We start from the raw sequence: 21,099 nt of genomic DNA, 5'->3' as shown, positions 1-21,099 counted from the left end.
AGGCGATGAATTTCCCTCTTAAATTTTTTTTTGGGGGGGGTACCAGGGATTGAACTCAGGGGCATTTAACCACAGAGCCACATCCCCAGCCTTTTTTTTTTTTTTAAGACAAGGTCTTGTTAAGTTGCTAAGGCTAGCCTTGAACTTGCAATCCTCTGCCTTAGCCTGGCATCACAGGGGTATGCTATCACATCCCACAGGATATGGGAATTTTAAGAGGTGAGAAGGCCATAATAGATAGGACTTTAGGCCATGGCAGTTGGAGCTGGCTCAGTGGAAACTGAGGCATTTAAGCTTTCCCTACCTGGATACAAGCCAGGTTCTAAGGGTAATGCAATGATCCTGGTGGTTTTCAGCAATGATTAAAATTGTTGCCCCCACTTGCCCTGTTGTGGAAGGCTTTCTAGTCCCCATTACCAGAATGGGGTCTTCTGCTAAGGAAGTGGCCCACAGGCATGGGACAAACTCAAGTTCTACGTTTGAATCCAGACTCTGGTAGTTGTATGACCTTGTGAAATTGTCCACCTTCCCTAAGTCTGAGATTCTTCATCAGAGATGTTAATACCATCATGCTAATACCACATTATTTTGATCACTATAGTTTTTAATAAATCCTGAATTCAGGTATTATTAAATCTCCAACTTTGTTTTCCTTTTATAAGTTGATTTGGTTATTCTAGGTCTTTTGTATTCCCATATAAATTTTAGAATCAACTTCTTAATTTCTCAAAAAAAATCATGCTTGGATTTTCAATGGGATTGTGTTGAATCCATAGATAATTTGGGGGAGAACTGACATCTTAAGAGTACTAAGTATTCTAATTCAAGGACACTGAGTCTGAGAGATTCTTACTAAGAGACTCAGAAATATTTTCTCAATTCTGAGTTAACCCCTGTTTTCCTATTATAGTTTGTACTTTTAGATGTTTGTTTCTGAATTATTTTAGGTATCTTTAATAATTATTTTATATACCTCTTTATTCATCTAATCTTAGAGCAGTAACTATATATTTAGTGCTGTTTATAAAAGGGTGTTTAACATCATTCCATCATGTTTGTTTTAAATTCTTCTAATTTCACGAAATTGTTACACTAATTAGTGTACTGTGTGTGTTTGTGTGTGTGTGTGTGTAAGGAAGAACGTATGAGTGTATTTGAGTATTTGGTTATCTGTAAAAATTCTTTTCAATTGTGCTCAAAATTATAGCTTACCTATTCATAGAATAATCAGGTTTTCCAAGTGAACTAAGGCTGGAGAACTGCTGATTAAACAAGTGGCCAAGACAGCAAGCAGTAAAGTGGTACAGAGAACAAACCAACCATTCCTTCTGCAGCCTGTCTGCTTGGCAGAGAAATCCTGTCTTTTCCCTTCAAGGTTCCCTCCCACTTCATGGGATGCCGGGTGCACAGGAGCCCTCTACTCTGAGGCACCTGAATAATCCAATACTTTACTGTCAGGTCTCAGCTCAAGTGTTACTTTAGAAGATTCGCCTCCCCCGACCACTTATGTAATATAACACTGCCTATGCCATCGTGTCTCTCTGTCACAGCACTTACTCTCTCCTACCTTCTATACTGTACCTGCTCCCCTCACTGAGCACTGGGGAGGGCAAGAACATTGTGTTCACTGCTGCCCTTCCTCTATTGAGGTAGCAACTAGCATGCATAGATGCAAAATATACTAATCAAACGAGAATTCTTTCTCCTTTGAGCAACTTGATATCAAATGTCAAAGAATAAGACAGCTTTTAAAATTCTTAATGGAGTTAAAATGCTCTGCAGTGCATAACAGCCATCAAGGTTAAAAAAAATACTCAGACGCTGTGTTAACAAGTTCACTTCATCTCATAGATATACTTGCACGTGAACACAGAGCCCCACCTCTGGTGATGGTCACTGTGGCACTGTCAGAATAAATACTAAAAACCATCTCGAAGTCCATTCTTGAGGACTAGTTACATGGATTTCACATATTATGGAAGTAACTACAGGTTATCCTATGAAAGGCTCTATGTGCAGAGATGTGGAAGAACTGCCAAGGTAAGGGTGGCAGCAGCTACCAGTGTGCTAGACACAGCTGTTGGTATTTTATGTGAATTCTCTTTTTTAATTCATTTTTTTTTGTACTGGACATTGAATCCAGTACCACTTAGCCATATCCCTAACCCTTTTTATGTTTTATTTTGAGACAAGAGTCTCACTAAGTTGCTTAGGGCCTTGCTAATTTGCTAAGGGTAGCCTTGAACTTGTGATCCTACTGCTTTAGCCTCCCAAGTCACTGGGATTTACAGGCACGTGCCACCATGCCTGGTTGTGAATTCTCTTAATCCATCATGTCCCATATATGGGACACCTATAAAAACTTAAATTGAGCATTACCATTTGTGGTAAATTTATGATAAATTTGTTTCTAGAATTCTATTCTTTAAAGAAAATTAACAGGTGAAATATTCATTACTATTATCAATGACTTTATTACTATTATTATCAATAATAAATTCTATAATAAGCTTCAGCTGATGATGTCCAACCTATTTTAATACATATTTGAAATATTCACAGAATTAAAAACTTGGGACTTAATGGGTTAAGCCTCACAACCACCCTGTGTTATAGCTCTAGATGAGGAAATTGAATGACAGGGAAGTTTAGTAACTTGCCAAGATCACTCAGCAGAACTCAAATATAAAGCCAGGTGGCTGACTCCATAGTGTCAATTCTTAACCATTAAGAACAGGTAGGATGTGAAGGGATTTGCAAATCTATATTCTTTCACATGCATATATTTATTTATCCTTCCTGAATGAATAAATAAAAGCTCACTTCAGAGACTATGATGGCAGTGCAATTTTTTTACCGCAAACTCGTGTACTATCCAAACACGCATATATATTACCTATGCAAAAACACACTGGGTAATATGCATAGAGCCACTGAAGTGTAAGGACAGAATAGAGCCTATCACTTTATAGGGTAGATGTAACTGAGGCACAAAGAGGGGAACAGACTTGCCTGAGGCCACCCAAGGAGGGGGACCCTGGGGCACAGCCAGGGTTTTGGACTCACAGTTCCCATGGGGTTTGTTCCCTTCTCTGTTCCACTATAGCTGACTCAGCTGCCACAATTGAAGATTTTCAAAACCTTCAAATTACATAGAATTGGGGGGAAAATTATGATTTGGAATTTGAGTGTTGACACTTGAAAAATACCGACTCCTTTCACTACAAGTGCTTTAGCATGTTACTAAGGCTTTTTCTGTGTTTCCCTGGAAAGGTTATTTTCAGAATGATCCACTTAAACCTGGAAATGCAGGGTTCTCTGCTGTTTCTGGGAGCTGATACCACAATTTACATTAAACAAATGTTTTGAAAATTAGCTGTTCACGGTTCCAATTTCAGCTCCCCCCAGGGTTTAATGTTAGCCAAATACTGGTACAGTAAGCAGACAATGTGTTTTATTGTGTGGAAGAAAAACAGACCACCATCACAGACTTCCTGCTTTTGTAATCAAGGGAAAAGTTGAGTGTTTGAGTGATTATTGGCATATGGTTATTAGAAACACTGACTCCAAATATAGCTACTAGCAGCTAAGGACACACACACACACACACACACTCACATACACACCCTTAAAGAGAAAGAATTCCTGGTAAATTGGAAAGTTCAGAAAGTCACTGGGCCAAATCTACTAGAAGGCTAGAGTCACAAGGGAACAAGGTTCAGCCCTAGTTTGCTGGCAGATGCTGGTGTCCCACAGACATGCTCAACTCTCACAGCAGCGTGTTACATTCAAAGAAGAGCACTGGCTCAAGACACAGCTACAGTAAGGACCAGGCCCAAGACATGGCTTTTCCCGTTCTACTCTAAGACCCAGTGCCAGGGCCCTGTGCTGTGGGCATCCAGGCACCTGGGTCCTGCTTTCAAGAGATGATGGATTTGACCCCTCTGTGTCTTTCTGAACATTTAAGAAGGGTTGCACAGCACTGTGCCCCATCTTCCCTGCCCTGCCACCCTCTCAACTACAAATGTTGTAAGGGGGAAAGGAACAGTTCGATCTGCTAATTTTATAGTTAGCAGGAATGTAATAGAACATTCTGTGAAGTCCCTGCCTGGCCGCCCCAGCCTCCTCCAGGACTTGTGAACCAGGTGGAATGCATGGGCTGTTTTCAATATTAAGTTTCTCTCTGCAAGAACAGGGAGAGACTCTGGGCCTGGCGTGAATGGTGATTTGCCAATAGGTAGATTTCATTTTCAGGAATGTTTTTTGCACCTGGAGGGTGTACAAGGAATACACCCTATTCCACCTCAAATAATGGAAGCCTCAAAATAGTGTAAACAGATAGGAGAATATTAGAGGTGTTCCCCTTTGGGATGAAAGCTGGGCTCCAAGAAGAGGACAAGCTGCAGGCTAGGAGCTGGCAGGCTTACTAGGTGACCACTGAAGCCTATCTTTGGAAGGTATCCTCACTATTCCACCCTGGGGAGAGGGTCTGGGCTTGTGGAGGAACAACTGCCCAATGCCATATCTTTGGATACCACAAGGCCCTTCCAGGACTTCTTACTGGGGTCTGACAAGATAGAGGGGCCACCTTCTGCCAGAGGTAACTTCCTTCTGGTCCATCTGAAGGCCAGAAGGAAAATTCCTCAGAGGCACCTCAAGGGAGGTCAGCTCCGAGTTGCACCATCCCTTGTTTGTTGGCCCCAGAGGTTGTGACAACATTTAAGAATGCATGTTCTAGCTGACATTCAGACAGGAGAGCAGAGCACTGCACCCCATGATGTGAGGGTCCTGTTTAGGATGCAGGGTCCTTGCCCATCCAAAATGGCACTGGTCATCCTAGTGATAGGATTTCCCTCAACACAAAAAGATGAGTACCTCACACCCAAGTTAGGTCAGGCAGAAAGTGTCTGGCTAATGCATCTTTTTTCCTCCTTGATAGAAGCACCCATCCTGAAAGGAAAACTTCTGGACCATCCCTGCTAGAGCATGCCCAAAGACAGACATATAGCTATGGCAAAAGAATGAAAGTCTTACAAATGAGCATCAGGGCACAAGGACAGTCTGGTCCCTGAGCAGGACTGGCAGCAGGCCATCTCCTAGCACAGGGAAGCCCCTTTCCATGTGCATGTGCATTTCACTAGGCATAGAGCACTTCCAGCCTAGGGTTGTCACTGCCCCTGACTACTCCCTGAAATCCCATCCCATCCGGCTTGCCCACAGGGCAACTGTGTCCAGACTCTGGGAGACCCTCCTGACTGGCTACCTGAACTGGCTAGGCCTGTCTAAAACAGCTCCTACATGTTCCTCCCTTAGTAGCCCCTGAAGGGTTGACCTCCTTAGGGCCCCATTTACCTGTGAATCATCCTACTCCATCCTACATGACCTGTCAGATCACGTACCTTGGATTTCCGGGCCCCTTTCTTGCCTCCTGCCTTCTTAGACACAGGCTTCTTCTGGGATGGAGACTTGGCCTTTTTGGCTGGGGGTGGGGTGATGATGGCTTCCAACTTTCCTTTGGATCCTCGCTTCTTTGCTAGCAACTCAGGGTGGATGTTCGGTAACACCCCGCCACTGGCTATGGTGACTCCTTTTAGCAGCTTGCAGGAAAACCAAAGTAGCAGATGGTGAGCCAGACCGCCATGATTCTGACCTTCAAGAAGTCAGCCCTGCCCATGTGTCCTCTTGCTTTTGGCTGGTACAGCTCTTGCCTCCATGGCCCCTGTGAGGATGCTGACAGAACTCAGGCCTACTATACAGGGATCAAGTCCTCAGAGTCTCTTAATCAAATGGACTTCAGATCATATTCTTTCTCCAGGGAGAGCCAAACACCTTATTTTACCCACACTTCCAGTACGGCCTTGAGGAAAAACTACCAGAGGCAGCAGGCAAGTTGCTCACAGTCTAAAATGCCATCCGCAGCTTTGCTAGCCAGCCAACCACTACAGCCTCTCTGATGGACTGCTCTCTCCTGGGCTATATGCTTAGTGTCTGGGGTGGAAGGGGGAGCCTCATACCTGATTTAGCTCTTCGTCGTTGGCCACAGCCAGCAGGATGTGCCGGGGTGTGACCCGTCCCTTCTTGTTGTCTCTTGCTGCATTGCCAGCCAGTTCCAAGATCTCCGCTGAGGAGCAGAAAAGAGTATGTGATCATATTAGAGCATCAGAGGTCTGTGTGTGTCCTCATCCCCATCCACAACATGGAAACAGGGGCAAATAGTTGCCCTGAGGTGAGAAACTGCAGGTAGATCTTCCTGACAATGCTTTTGGTACAGTCTAGGAAATGTTTAGTGGCAAGCTGAGACCTAGGAGGCCCTGTGGAACCACTCTGTTTTGGGATGAAGGAACTGAGGCTGAGAGGAAAGAAAAGACCAGCTGCAGATCACTGAGCGAGTGGTAGGGCTAGGATCTGAACCTAGCTCTAGCTCCCATTTCCTAGAAAAGGCTGCAAGCAGTGGGCACTTAGGTCACAGGCAAAGCCAACCCCATTGAGGCAGCACAGGAGCCCCTAAGAGTTCACAGCTCCCATGTCTCTAGTAACACAGGGACCGAGGAGGAAGGGGAGTCTTGATACTGTGTGGACTTGTGAAATCTCTGTTGCTTGAATAAAAATTGAATACCCATGTCTTCTATTCTGTATCATTGGTCTACATGTCTATTTTGGTGCCAATGATGTTTTGGTTACTATAGCTTTGTAGTATAGTTTAAGGTCACATAGACAAACCCACATAAATACAGTTATCTCATACTAGGCAAAGGCAACAAAAACATACATTGGAAAAAAGATAGCCTCTTCAACAAAAGGTGCTGAGAGAACTGAAAATCCATATGCTGCCAAATGAAAATAAACTCTGATCTCTCTCCATGCACAAAACTCAACCCAAAAGTGGATCAACAACCTAGGAATTAGACCAAAGACCCTGCACCCAATAGAGGAAAAGGTAGGCCCAAATCTTCACTAGATCAGATTAGGCCCTGACTTCCTTAACAAGACTCCTAAAGCACAAGAAATAAAATCAAGAATTAATAAATGGGATGGACTCAGCAAAAGAAAAAATCAATGAGGTGAAGAGAGCCTACATTTGGGGAGAAAATTTTTGCCACACACACATCAGATAGAGCACTAATCTCTAGGATATATAAAGAACTCAAAAAACTTAACACCAAAAAATAAATAAATAAATAACCTAATCAATAAATGGGCTAAGGAGCTGAACAGATACTTCTCAGAAGATATACATTCGATCCACAAATGTATAAAAAAAATGTTCACCATTTCTAGTAATTAGAGAATTGCAAATCGAAATTGTTGTAAGATTTCACCTCACACCAGTAAGAATGGCAGTTATTAAGAATACAGACAACAATAAATGTTGGCGAGGATGGGGGGGGGGGAAGGCACACTCATACATTGCTGGTTGGACTGCAAATTGGTACAACCACTCTAGAAAGCAGTATGGAGATTCCTTAGAAAACTTGAAATGAAACCACCACTTGACCCAGCTATTCCACTCCTTGGTCTGTACCCAAAGGACTTAAAATTAGCATACTACAGTAATGTAGCCACAACCATGTGTTTATAGCAGCTCAATTCACAATAGCTAAACTGTAAAAGCAACATAGATGCCCTTCAATAGATGAATGGATAAAGAAACTATGTGTATATATACACAATGGAATATGACTCCACATTAAAAGAGAATAAAATTATGGCATTTGCAGGTAAATGGATGGAGTTTGAGAATATCATGCTAAGCAAAGTAAGCCAATCCCCAAGAAACCAAAGGCTGATCCATAATGGGGGGGAACATGGGAAAAATGAAGGAGCTTTGATGGGACAAAGGAAAAGGAGATTGTGAGAGGGGACATGGGGGCAGGAAAGATGGTGGAATGAGATGGACATCATTACTCTAGGTACATGTAAGACTGACACTACATTGTGTACAACCAGAGAAATGAAAAGTTGTGCTACAACTGTGTACAATGAATCAAAATGTATTCTGCTCTCATATATACCTAATTAAAACAAATTAATTCTTAAAAAATTTTAAAAATTGAACACCTGTACACTTGGATTCAAAAGTAGGATATGATTGGACTTTATAAAGTCAATGTCATAGCAATATGAAACAAAAATGGTGGGATGTTGTAGATTTTGAAAAGGCTAAAGAGATATAACAACCAAATATAATGTGTCACTCCTTGATAGGATCCTCCAAAAGTCATTCTGGACACCCTTGAGGTTTGAATATGGACTGGACATCAGATACCTGGGAACTGATTTTCCTAAGGGCAAGATTGGTATTTCCATTCTGTGGAGAATATCCTTGTTCTTAAGAAATTCATGCTGAAGCATTTAGGCCTGCTGCACCTTGATGTCTGTCTATAGAGTAAAGCAAATGTGGCAAAATGTTAACAGTTGTCAAATCAAAGTATCTGATAAGAGCACTCCTCTTTCAAGGAAATCCTGTCATTTAAAACAACAAATGTCCAGCTATGATGATGCTGGACTTAACTGGATACTAAGAGAAATGTTTAAGTGAAACAAGCCAGGTACAGAAAGATACATACTGCATGATCTCTCTAATGTATGTAATCTAAAAAAGCTGAACTCAGTGTAGAAAGTGGTCATCAGAGGCTGGAGGAGGAAGAAAGTTGAAAGGGGAAATGTTGGTAAAAGGGTACGAAGTTTCAGTTAGAAATTATTAAGTTTTAGCACAGAATGGTGACAAGACTTAATAATAATGTATATTTCAGAGTTGCTAAAAGAATAGATTGTGAATGTTCTTAACACCAAGAAATAGGCACATGAGGTGATAGATATGTTAATTAGCTTGATTTACTCATTCCACAATGTATGTGTATCAAAACAGCACATTTAACTTTACAAATATATATGATTATTTGTCAATTTAAAATAATATAAATAAAAATAAAAAAGAATACTCTTTCAGCATTCTGTATATTTGAAATTTTCAGAATAAAAAGCATGAGGGAAAAGATAAAATTAGAAGGCTCTGAGCCTGACCCACAGCTGGTGCCCTTAGAGGAGTCTGACAGGATGGGACATGTCTTCCATGGCACTAAGAATGGTGGAAGTAGGATATGCACTCTGACAAAATGCTTTTTCTCCTTTGCAATATGGTTCTCTTGGTAACCTGTCAATCTCATCCTCACCTCCTTATTTTCTTAATGAGGTATGCAGACTGTTCCAGAATGTATCTTACAGTGCCTACTTCTGTGATTCTGCCCCTGCCAAGGCCTTGTCTCTGATGTCCTGCCAGAGTACTCTCTGGGCCAACCTCAAGCCTGACCTCTTGCCTGTAGGTAAGAATTTCTAATGTTCTAGTTGTGTTGTAAACACTGGATCTCTGCAGCAAAGTCAGTACTTGGAATCATTATGATATAATTAGGGACAAAATGCTAGGTGCACAAAAATCGTGTGTTTGAAATTTACAGTATTACATGGTATATACATTTTTAAGAGGTACTAACGGCGGCAGCTGAACCCCAGATGAAACACTGCTACTTGTGTGTAAAGCCGAAAAGCTACCTGGCTACTCATGAGCATTTTCCTACAGGCCAGGGGGAAAAAAACAGTCACACTTGGAACAGCACATTTCCCTGCTAAATCCAGGAATTCATTTGTTTAAAAAATACCACACTGAGACACACAGCCTTGTGCTTAAAGAGAGGGACACAGAGGTACCAAGGCCCCTGTGTTTTCAATGTTCCCAGGTCAACAGGGAGATCACTTGCAGAGCTGCATATACCTTGCTACAGAAGTACCACAGGGTCCCTCCCTTCCCTGGGCTTCAGTCATGTTGCAAGAGTCATGAATGCCAGGCAGGGAAGCTGGCCAGTACTTAAATGCAATAATTGGTGGGGTGGGGAGCCACCTTTACCTGTCAGTCTCACAGGGCTGTTCCCCTACAGCCTTAGTACAGTCAAGTTTGCCAGTTTAAATGAAGCTTTCTGATAATTGATCATGGTAATGTGTCCTGATGCCCAGCAGACAGGTCCAACTCCATCAAGGGCAAAATGCCCAAAAGGAAGCCAAAGCTGATGTCTGAACACCATAAGAGCACAGCCTCCAGGAGTAAGAGAGCAGGAAGGACAGCCAGTCACAGTGATCCCTGTGCTGGAATCCAATGCAGCAAGGTCTTGGAGGGGCATCTGACACCATGGAGCTGTAACCACTTTGTTGGCTTCCTGGTGTCTACAGCATCCTCCCCTCCCCCAGCATACCTCCACTTTTTGAGGCCACAGGGAAACACAAGGCCATGAGATTCCAGAGCCAGAATATGCACAAGTTTAATTTGATGACCATCATGTGTAAAAAAAAGTCTTACCTGTCCCTCATTAAAAAGAGAGAAAGATAAGGGGTAAAAATGGGAGTTCATAACCCACTTGGATCAAAGTGTGAAATATGATATATCAAGAACTATGTAATGTTTTGAACAACCAAAAAATATTTAAAAAAAAAAGAGAGAAAGAGTGAATATGACCACCAGATTGACCTGTTTTACTAAGACCAATTCTGTGACAAGAAAATCATTTGAAAGCAGCTTCTCAAGAAAGTGGAAGTAGCCTTTTCCACTTCCTGCCCAGCATGTTAGCGGAAGACCCTCTGCAAGATGGGACTCAAGTGGTCGTTGGTGGTTGGGGAGGGGAGGGATGTGGTCTTTTCATTTTCTGCAGAGCTGCCCTCACTCTCTTGTGCAAGGAAAATGATGGATCAAAAGACCTAAATGGTGTGGGGCTGGGGAAGAGCCTGAATATGTGTGGGATCCCTGGACTTGGGTGGGGTAGGCAGTGTGTGAAACAAAGAAAGCAAGCAACGGAGTGACCCAGAAGGAACCCCAGGACCAAGGAGTCACAAATGAACTCCCCAGGAGCCAGAGGACATACTCCCCAGCCTCCACAGGCCTTTTATCCTAGGATCTTACTTTGTGGCTACAAGTTCAATACTTGTCCAGAACTGTACTCACATGTTGCTACTTTAGTTTGGAGTACGAATACCAAACTAAATCCATCTGGGAGTCGCAATGAGCAATGAAGGGGCATATGGAGTGAGGGACAGGGAGCATCTCAGCTCCTTGGAAAGTGCAGGGCAAGGGTCACATTCCACCACCTCCTTTACAAGGAGCATGGAAGTCCAGGACTTCTTCCTTCCTGCAAAACCCCAAGATGGTTGTTTCAGCCCCCAGCCCCCTACTGCCAAAGAGTGAGCCCTCAGCTCTGCAAGCAGAGACAGGAGCTCTGTCCAGTAAGAGTAACAGAGAGGGGCACAGAGTCACAACCCAGCTAGCTGAGCAGGCACTTAATCTTCTGTTTACTCTTGCATTTTTTCCAGATGGATAGTAACCACAGTAACACCAGCATCAAGGGACATACAAGATGAAGACACACCTTTTATGAGAAGCGTGTTCCACGCTCCACCCTACCCCTGCACTACAGCAGGCAAAGGGCCTAGGCATTTTTACAATGGCCAAGAAAGATGGAAGACACATCCTGATTGCTAACAAAAGTGGGAACCCGCAGCACAAACTCACCCCTTGCTGAGTATCAGTAATACCCACTCTTTCATCCTCAGCCCAGTTTTAGAAATGGCAATCATAAAGGTCTTTCCTGGCTAAGAGAGGGCTGCCTGCTGCAGAGGAGAAGGAGAGGTACAAAGTGCCAGCAACTCAACAAGATGAAATAGCTTCCATCTGCTATCCAGGGTATGCACATGTTCATGGGATGGAGGGGCAGAAAGGGTGATATACTGCCAAGGAATTGGGGCAGGGCACATGCCACCAAAGGAGAGATCCTGATGAAGTCTTCCTTCCAGTTAGTGATTCTCTGCTTTGTATGTGACATGGAAAGCTAAGCCATGAAGGTCCCAGAGCTGCATGGTGATTCCTGCCATCTCCTGGGATGGGCCCACAGCCCCCACTAGCAAGCGGGCCATCCTCTAGGCTAGACCAGAACCTGCTCTCTTTGCCCCAACCTCAATGGAACCCTCACCTTCCTACATAGTAGGGGTTTGTGCATTTAGTTCATTTCACATTTTGGAAGGTTTTGTGAGTCTCTAATTTTTTTGTCTCTGGCTAATCTAAGAGAAAAATGATTCTGAGAAAGAGAACCAGGAAAATACCAGATCCACAAGTAAAAATCCTTTTCTCCACAGTTTCCAGAACTCAACCCTTGGACCCTCCCTAGGTGGGATTTTCAGGAGCCACAGCCCTGGAGGCTGTAACCAAAACAAATGGAATCTGTCAGAAACATCCAGGGAACTGGAAAAGAGCAATTAGAAGGAGAAGCAGAAGCCTTTACCAGGCTTTCCACCCCCTGGAGCCAAGTCTGTGAGGCCAGCAACAGTTTAATTTTGTTGCCAGTGATCAGATGTGGACTGCTCTGGGGCCCAGTATTCTTGGGTCAGCTCTGGAGAGGATTCTGAGTGTGGGAAGTTTCCCAATTATAAATGCCACAAAAGGGACAAGTGGAATGATGAGCAATACTGGCTAACTCATTAGTTATTCTTTTAAGGTGTTTTTTGTTTGTTGTAGGATCTGATTTGCAGGACACCCCAGGGTCTACTGGCTCCCACTCCTGGCCAGACCCAGTGTCTAACAATGAGTAAGCAGCTGGCTCACCATCTGTGGTGGTGGGGACCAGCAGGGCAACGTTGTCTCTCCTGAGAGCAGCAAGCACTGTAGAGGCACCCCCAGGCCCAAAGCTCCCCAGCCTCATTGAACATGATCGGTTTAAGGCAACTTGACAAGATTCCCATTGTCCTGGATAATGGCAGGATTTGGCAGCCCTTTCAACTATATACCAGCTGCCTAACATGAATACTTTTGACAGGTCTACTTTCCAAGTTCACCCCAAGACTTAAAGCTTAGGGTCTTTCTCTCCCACACACCACCCCCGCACCCCCAGGATTTAACTAAACCATATCTGTTGTATGGAAGCATTTCTCCTATCTTCCTTTAGGGAGATGAAGTCATGGTTTATAGCATTAGACTCCTAACAGCTAACAGGTGATGAGCAGAAGCTTCGCCAAATTCCAAACACAAAAACCTTGCAACAGGAAAGATTCTGGGATTTTACAGACCTGTTTGAAGCATCTCATCTAACAAAGGAAAGATTGAAAAGAACAACCAGAAATCAAAGAAAGCCAATGTTCATGTAATCCCAAGGTGAAAAGAGATATTTGCTACAAAGCCAGAAACACGATAAGGAATCTGTTTATTGTATTTCTTTCAAATCTCCCATCCTTCCATCAGCAGTTCACTGGGTTCAGAGCTATTTTACACCATTTCTGAAGACCTTAACCCAATCAACCCCAATGAGAGGGCGTCTGTTAAGAGCTTCCTGCAATCCTGACCACACCACAGCCTCCTTAATTCCCTAGTTGACCCCAAGTGTTTGCAGCTGCATCCCAGAATTACCCCCACCTTTCCACAGAGTGATAGGGACTGACACTGCAGAACTATCAACCAAACTCTAGGCCACAGTGAAGTTCCCCAATCTGCCTATCCCAGGGGCCTCAAAAGAACTAAGCATTCTACAGAGAAAATAAAGCTTATGGCAGTGATGAAAGAAAATATTTCCTTTAACAAATACAAAGTATTTTGTTCATGAACCACTCTTCTACTTCACCAGAGATGGTTCAGAGTCTGACAAGCTTGTTCCTTGCCGTCAAGTCTAAGAGTCAAGGATCTCAGAGGCAGCATCTGGTCCAGTCTCCCACCTTCCCACTTTCCAATAAGCCAGAAACACAGCTTAACATGGGAATTTCTAAAGTAAGTTCTAGAGAATGCTGTCTTCCATGTTTAACAATAAAGAAAAAAGTCATTTTATATCATACACATTAACAAGATGGGCATATTGTGATTGCTGGCAAATATTACCTTGCTCTAACCCATCAACCCAGCCCAATGCCTGAAGAGCTCCCCATCAGGCAGGCTTGCCTGTCTGCAGTGGAGGCAGCAAGCATGCACACTGCTTAGAGCTGCGGTTAGCTGTCAGCACTGGGTTGACGACCCAGCTCCTGCACTTTGCTGTGAGACAAGGCTCTGTTTCCCATTCTATAAAGCAGGGCTTGAGAGGTTTAATGAGTTACCACTGAATTGAAAACTTGATAAATAGAAGCTATTTTTACTGAGGCTACAACTACACTATTACAAAATAAAAAGTGCAGCAGACTTGATTACTAGGGAAAGAAAACAATACTTTCCCCTTAGCCCTATTTCCTCTACCTAAATAACTGGATGGAGGGATGTGTGTAAGAGGCAAAAGAGGAGAAAAGCAACAAAAAACCTGGTGTTTCCTCCCCCGATAGTTTATTCTTTGCTGTTACACTTAACAGTTTACATATGTTTGAAAAATGCACTTGAACTTGATTAACCTCAGTGCTGCCAGACCTGCCTTGATGGAACACAGCACCCAGAGCGGCCCCACAGGCAGTCTCTGCCTTGGGATAGGGTCTGGGTCTTTTGTCTGACCCCAATAGGAGAAAAAGGACCAGAGCCTTCTGCTGAGGCAGCAGAAGTTCAGGCCTGAGGCGGGAAGGGGGTGGAGGGAGCTGCCTGAGAAAGGCCCCCAAACCTGTTCTAACCCCTGGCCTGGCTGGCAGCTGGGTAGGGCCTTCTGCACCACCAAACACTTGCTTTCAAGGACTCTAAATTAACGTACAAGGAAATGGTTAATGTGTATGTTTGTTTTAATATGAAAAACCACAGCCATTTGTTCTTAATTCATCTCAGGATGGGGTGAACAATCAGAGATGGTGCTGAAATAAAATGATTGGAAGAGTATAATGTAAAGAGGAAATTCATTTAAGAACCTTGTCATGGTACTATTTCCCAGATGGACTTTTAAGAGGGGAAAACAAGGAGTGGACCGGGAGGGTACATTCCATAGACTGTCATTTGAGGTAGGGGTCTATACTCTCACCCAGGCATCATGGCAACAGGAAATGGAAGCAGGGACTAGGCCAGAGGGAGAACTGTGCTCTATGCTTTTTTGAACTATTAGGGTTCATCCTCTGCATTTTCATTTCCAAATTAAAACTGAAAAACAGAGTAAATGGGAAGTAGCAGGCAGCTCTACTCTGTGCTGCCCCAACTGGCCTTTGCTACTAGAATGTCACAGGCCTTGAACATTCAGGTCCAGGCTGCTTATCTGGCTTCTCACAAAAAGGGTTCTGAGTGCAGGAAATTTTTTCAGGTTGCTTTTCATAGTGGTTTCTAGAGCAATGAGTGTGTCCTAGAAATAAGAACTCCAAGAGCAATTACAGTTCTGGGGTACATCTTTACAAGATCACTCTCTGTCCCGCCTACCTGTAGATTCCAGAGGCTAAGGGCCGACACTGTTTAAGCACTTGACTAAGCTCTGTCACCAGGACTCCACACATCCCCTTCTCTAGTGAAGGGACACTGACCAAAAAGCTTCTTGCCCTCCAGTCCCTCCCCAGCACCAGAGCAGTACAACCTCTGCATACCTGCTTGGGCAGAGTCCTCTCTGAGGCCTACTGGGGCTCCTTGTGTTGCCCTGGTCAGGCTAGTGCTTTCCCTTGGTACCTTACTTGTTCTGTAGCTGTTACTTACTGCCAGCACCTCTGTCACTTTCCACACTGTCCCTTCTCTGTAGCCCAGCACACAAAACTCCAAGGAACCCCCATCCTTGCTCATACCCATTTCCTCCTGCATGTTCTCATTTTCCTTATCCCTGCCCCATCTCACAAGACCCTGTCCTTCCTGCCCACATCAGGCCACAGGAATGTTTCCAGCCTTTGAAGGCACATACCATATGCTCTGAAAGCTGCCTATGACTGCCTCCATGTCTATTCCCTTAGGCTGCAGCTTCATAGAGGACAGGAGCCATGCTTGGGGGACTAGGCACACACTAGTCCTCATGAGGTAACCACTGGTTGCTTTAAGATGAACTGCATAGTGGACTAAGTGGTCCTTAGTCCCTTGGCAGTTAACACACAGATAGCCTGTAGAAACTGTTCTTCTGGAGATGGGGCACTGTGGTGAGTGAGTTTAGAGAAGTTCCTTAAACTCTCTGAGCCTGTTTCCTCATAAGCAAAATGGTGGTTTGAGGATTCAGTGAGCTGCTCAACATAAAGCAGTGTCTGGCACGTGGTTATGTGCTCGGCATATGGCAGATGTTAGAACTTAAACTGCTGTCATCACCTAGAACTCAAAAGCACTTTCTCTTCACCCCCAAAACAATTACAAGCCACCGTCTCTGCCTCTGGAATAGATACTGCTGAGGGATGGGGTAAGGGGACAAGAAAAATGATGCTGCTCCAGGTAAATGCCTTCGTTTTCTGAATGAGCAGCAGATATTGACTCTTAGCAGTCAATATGAAGATTGAAAGAGGCAATAGATAAATGTTAACCAAAGACTGCCTCAGCTATCAATTCCTATAAGGAGCATTAGTCAGGATATTGATAGCAAGAAAAGTCAATAATTAGCCATTTCCAGAGCCCTAGCTTTCCAAACTGTTTCCCCACCTCTGTGGGCCTGAAATGAAGAGAACCAACATTTTTAAAGACCCGGAGAGATCCTCTGTAGATAAATGGGAATGGTATCATGCACACCCATGAGAGGATGTTGTGGTTTGGATATGAGGTATCCCCCAAAAGCTCATGTGTGAGACAATATAGCAGTGTTCAGAGGTGAAATGATCAGATTATGAGAGCTATAACTTAATCAATGGATTAATTCATCAAATGGATTAATGGGTAGTAACTAGACAGGTGGGGCATGGCAGGAGGAGGCAGGTCACTATGGGCATGGCTCTGGGAATTATATTTTGTCCCTAGTGCCTCTGCCATGAGCTGAGCAGCTTTCCCTCATCATGCCCTTCCACCATGATGGTCTCACCTCCAGCCCAGAGCTAACTATGGACTGAATCTCTAAAAACATGAGTTACAATTAACTTTTTGTCCTCCAAGTTGTTCTTGTTGGGTATTTTGGTCACAACACAATGCTAACACAGAGGACACCTCATTGTGAGGCACCACCTATAAAGGAAGCAGCTCTGGATACCAGGGAACCCATGCTTGCCAGCCATAAAACAAGATACACTTGCCTGAAAAGGGGCTGGGGTGGGACAAGAAGGAAGAAAGGAGTGGAGCAGGGGTCAGAACAGTAGGCTGAACCAGGCAGCCAGACAAATCCAAGGAGGATTTATGTCATCTTCTGGCAAACAGAACTGGAAGGGGTGACAGGAAGAGACAGACAGACAGAAGGAAGAAGACTGTGATTAATACCCTTTGGGTTTACCTTCTTGTTACAACTTATTTATAGCTCTGAGGAGTGGCTTTTTGCTTTCATGCTATTTTATTCTGGGTTGACTAGACATACAGCCCTCTAGTCAGGGAAAGAAAACAAGAGGACTGTAAATGTGTTCCATCAGTTGCTGATATTTTAGCAGGGAGACATTGGGAGAGAAGATAGATGCAGAATTCTGACCCACTTCCTTCTCTCAGTAAGGAGTTCTTTTTGAAGCCACGTACAGAGGCACCCTGGGGGTATGGGTAGCACCCTTGCCAGAACATTGCAATCTTTAACCAGGTGGGCTGCTTTTCAGCTTCTGGCCACTTCTGCTTTTCAAAGTAGAACTGAGACATATGTGGTGACTTTAGGGTACAGAGAGACAGAGAAGTCCCTGCAATGCTTCTAAAGCCCTCCTGTTTGCCAATAATAGCTACGCTGCCCCATGACCCTCCTTAGACAGATGTGGTCTACTGTGCTCGCCTGTTAATCCTACTTATTCTTCATTTAAACATCCAAGGGAGTAGTTTAGCTCTCATCAGCTTCCTGCATCTTACATTATTAATTATTTCCTCCTCCTGCTAACTGGTTTTCTCATCCTTCAATAAAATAACTATTTTTCCTGCAGCTGTAAAATGCCAGGCCTTGTGCTGGGAGCTGAGCAAAGGCAAGGGTGGGGTGCAGGGAGCACAGTCTCCACCCTCAAGTCACTGACATGGCCTCTGACACGACTGGCACATATAGGCACTCAATACACATCCATGGAAGTCAACAATGTTCCTTTCAACCCCTAGCACCCAGCTTTGCACTCTGCCCTTGCTCAGGGAATGGTAGGTCTTTCCTAAGTAGGTCACTCCAGATAGACTGCTGAAGACTGAGCTGAGCATTGCAATGGTCAGACAGTGATGAGGGATGGAGGTGCAGGGGTGTTCTCCAAGGCACTGGCCTGCTTTCATGTATTAGAATAGCAGGATCCACTACAGGTGGCATGAACTAAAAAGCTACCATCCAGAGGAAAGCCCTGGACAGACCCAGAAAGCAGGCAGGTGCAGTCTCCCAAACCCAAGTGGAGACTTGAGTTTGACTGGGGAACTGAGCAGGTTGAGGGGGGTTAGGGTGAGATCAAAGACTCTCAGATCCTCCCAACATTTACATTGGTCCAAATGTAAAATAAGTCATCACCCATTACCCTCCTATTTTTTGGCATTTCATTTTCAAGATTTATTTTGAAATAAAAAAAGGAAAAAAAAGAATATTCTTCAAAAGATGTATACCATATACAAGAAAATCCTGGGAAGAGAAATGGGCACATGAAGGAGCTAGGAGGGAGATGCAAGTCTATTGCAGACCCTTTATTATCATGTGAAATTTTCCATGGGTATTATTACTTATTAAAGAAAATAAAATCAACAAAAGACCTAGTATGTATGAGAGAAAACATGAAAGACCTAGTATGTATGAGAAACAAAGTATTTTATAATAAGACAGAAAGATCAACAAGGCAGAAAAGGATGTCCTGAAATAGCCCTAATTATATCTAGTAATTCTGTGTCTGATAAAGGTAGCATCTCAGATCACCAGGGAAAAGATGGGATATTCAATTAATTGTGCTGGGATAACTAGGTAAGCATATGGGATAAAAATAACTTGATCTGTATCTCACACCATATTTAAGAATAACTTCCAAAAGGTTCAAAGGAAAAATATGACAAATGAAACCTTTAAAAAAACTAGGCAAAAGAATAAAGACATTCTTTTATAACCTTGAGGAGGGTCAGGCTTTCCTAAGAATGACTCAAAATATAGCAGAAATAGACTCATAAAGACTTATAGTCTTAACAACATGTAAAATAACTATGTGAAATTTATTTTAAAATTTTATTTTAAAAAAAGATAACTCAAAGTGAAAAGATTATATAAAGACAAGCAAATCCAGAAGAGATCCAATAAAATTATAGAAATTAAAGTATAATTACTGAAAATTAAAATTTAGTGACCAAATTAACAGTAAATTTGACATAGTTGAAGAGAAAATTAGCAAACTGGAAGATAGTTCTAGAAGACAGATCAGAAACAATTATCCAGAAAGTAATCCAGAAAGTCATGAATAAACAATATTAATAGATATGGAAGATAAAAAAACTAATATATGCTTAATTTGTGTTCCAAAAATAAATTAGAATAGATTTTGTTAAATAAATAATGGCTGAAAATTTCATAGATGAGATAAAGACATGTTAAAAAACAACTTGAGAATATTTACCACAAAGATGCTTACTAAATGAAATTCTAAGAGATACACCTCAATCAAAAGTACAGTGATCCCAGATGAAAAAACTCATATTTAGTTTTGGTTGCACCTTTTCATTATCTAAAACCAGAACCAGATTTAGTGGTGTTGTGAGCTTGTCTGTTGGCTCAAGCAAATACAGTACACTTAACATGGAACTTGTCTACCTCTCTGTCAATCCTGATGGCACAAATGAAAACTGCATATTGCCCTTCAAAGGGATATCATGAGAAAACAGTGAGACTCCTTGATCATTAAAGATTTCTAGTTAATATGAATGAGGGGCAGGATACATTGGCAACATCTGTAATCCCAATGGCTCAGGAGGCTAAGGCAAGAGGATCACAAGTTCAAAGTCAGCCTCAGCGACTTAGCAAGGCCCTGAACAACTTAGCAAGACCCTATCTCAAAATAAAACAATAAAAATGGGCTAGGGATGTGGCTAAGTTTTTGAGTGCCCCTAGATTTAATCCCCAGTACCAAAAAAAAAAGAAATGAGATTTTTTCCAAGAATGGTACTAGACATCTGAACATCCACATGTTAAAAAAAAGGAAAAAAATAATCTATATAAATTTCGCCTTACATCCTTGTGTAATTAACAAATGAATTATAGACCTAAATATAGTGTGTGAGACTGTAAATCTCCTGGAAATGATATAGGAGAAAAATTTAGATGACCTTGGTTGGGTTTGGTGATGATCATTACCAAAGGCTCATTCCTGAAAGAAATACTTTTCAGGCTGGACTTCATTGAAATTAAAATTTTCTACCCTGTGAAAACACTGTAAAGGGAATGAGAAGACAAGCCACAGACTGGAAGAAATATCTGCAAAAAAGAAGCACTGAGGCCTTTCCTCTCTCCAATCCAAGTGTTGTAGTCCAACACCTAGACCTAGGAGAGAAGAGAAAAATGAGACCATTATTTCATGGAGTAGGCCCAGGTCACATTTGTATTCTCCTGGTCAATTTCATGGACTTTTTAGAAGGACCAAATGAAGGACTACATGAAAACTCAGTTTTTGAGCTCTACAGCAGATTCATGTGCCCTGGAAGAAGCACATCCTCAAGCCACACTGCACATCCACATCTTGCGTAAGGCAGTGAAGAACTGGGGGACATCCCTGACTTGGTGACTCCCAGGCTCTAGGCCTGACCCACTTGGGTCTGTTAATGTGCTGGCCACAGGATACCACATCTTAAGGCACATAATGATGTGCACACATGGTGACAAGCACCAAAGGCACATAGTGAGGAACTGAGTCTTCTTCAAGTTCTCCCTGAATGTCTACCCTGGAGTCATCTTTCCCTCAGGAGACTGAAGGAGGGTTGATGTGGAAGCACCTCCTTAATCATTTCACAAGTGGCTTTATAAGATTATATATGAGTCTCTGTGATGAGACTCATATTATTATATATGAGTCTCTGTGATTGGTTATCAAATAAAATCATCAATAATATATGTTAATAAAAACAAATAATTAGACTAACATCTATCTCTTTTATACATACGCACATAAAAGGCATGCAGTGCC

At 42.8% G+C, this 21,099-nt stretch overlaps 1 protein-coding gene across 3 annotated transcripts in view; it reads right to left on the bottom strand.

Annotated features, from left to right (window-relative positions):
• Positions 1–21,099, bottom strand: part of Macroh2a1 (macroH2A.1 histone) — a 70,235-nt gene that overhangs the window by 31,129 nt on the left and 18,007 nt on the right. For all 3 annotated transcript variants that reach the window (XM_026398146.2, XM_026398144.2, XM_026398145.2), the window contains exons 3-4: positions 6,015–6,121; positions 5,400–5,597 (exon numbers count right to left, since the gene is read on the bottom strand). In XM_026398146.2, coding sequence (XP_026253931.1) covers positions 5,400–5,597; positions 6,015–6,121 — 305 coding nt within the window. The remainder of the gene's footprint in view (positions 1–5,399; positions 5,598–6,014; positions 6,122–21,099) is intronic.

Source organism: Urocitellus parryii, chromosome 1 (genome assembly GCF_045843805.1).
Source record: "Urocitellus parryii isolate mUroPar1 chromosome 1, mUroPar1.hap1, whole genome shotgun sequence".
Classification (NCBI taxonomy): domain Eukaryota; kingdom Metazoa; phylum Chordata; class Mammalia; order Rodentia; family Sciuridae; genus Urocitellus; species Urocitellus parryii.
Note: the sequence above shows the minus strand (reverse complement) of the source record. Positions and strands in the feature narration are given on the sequence as shown.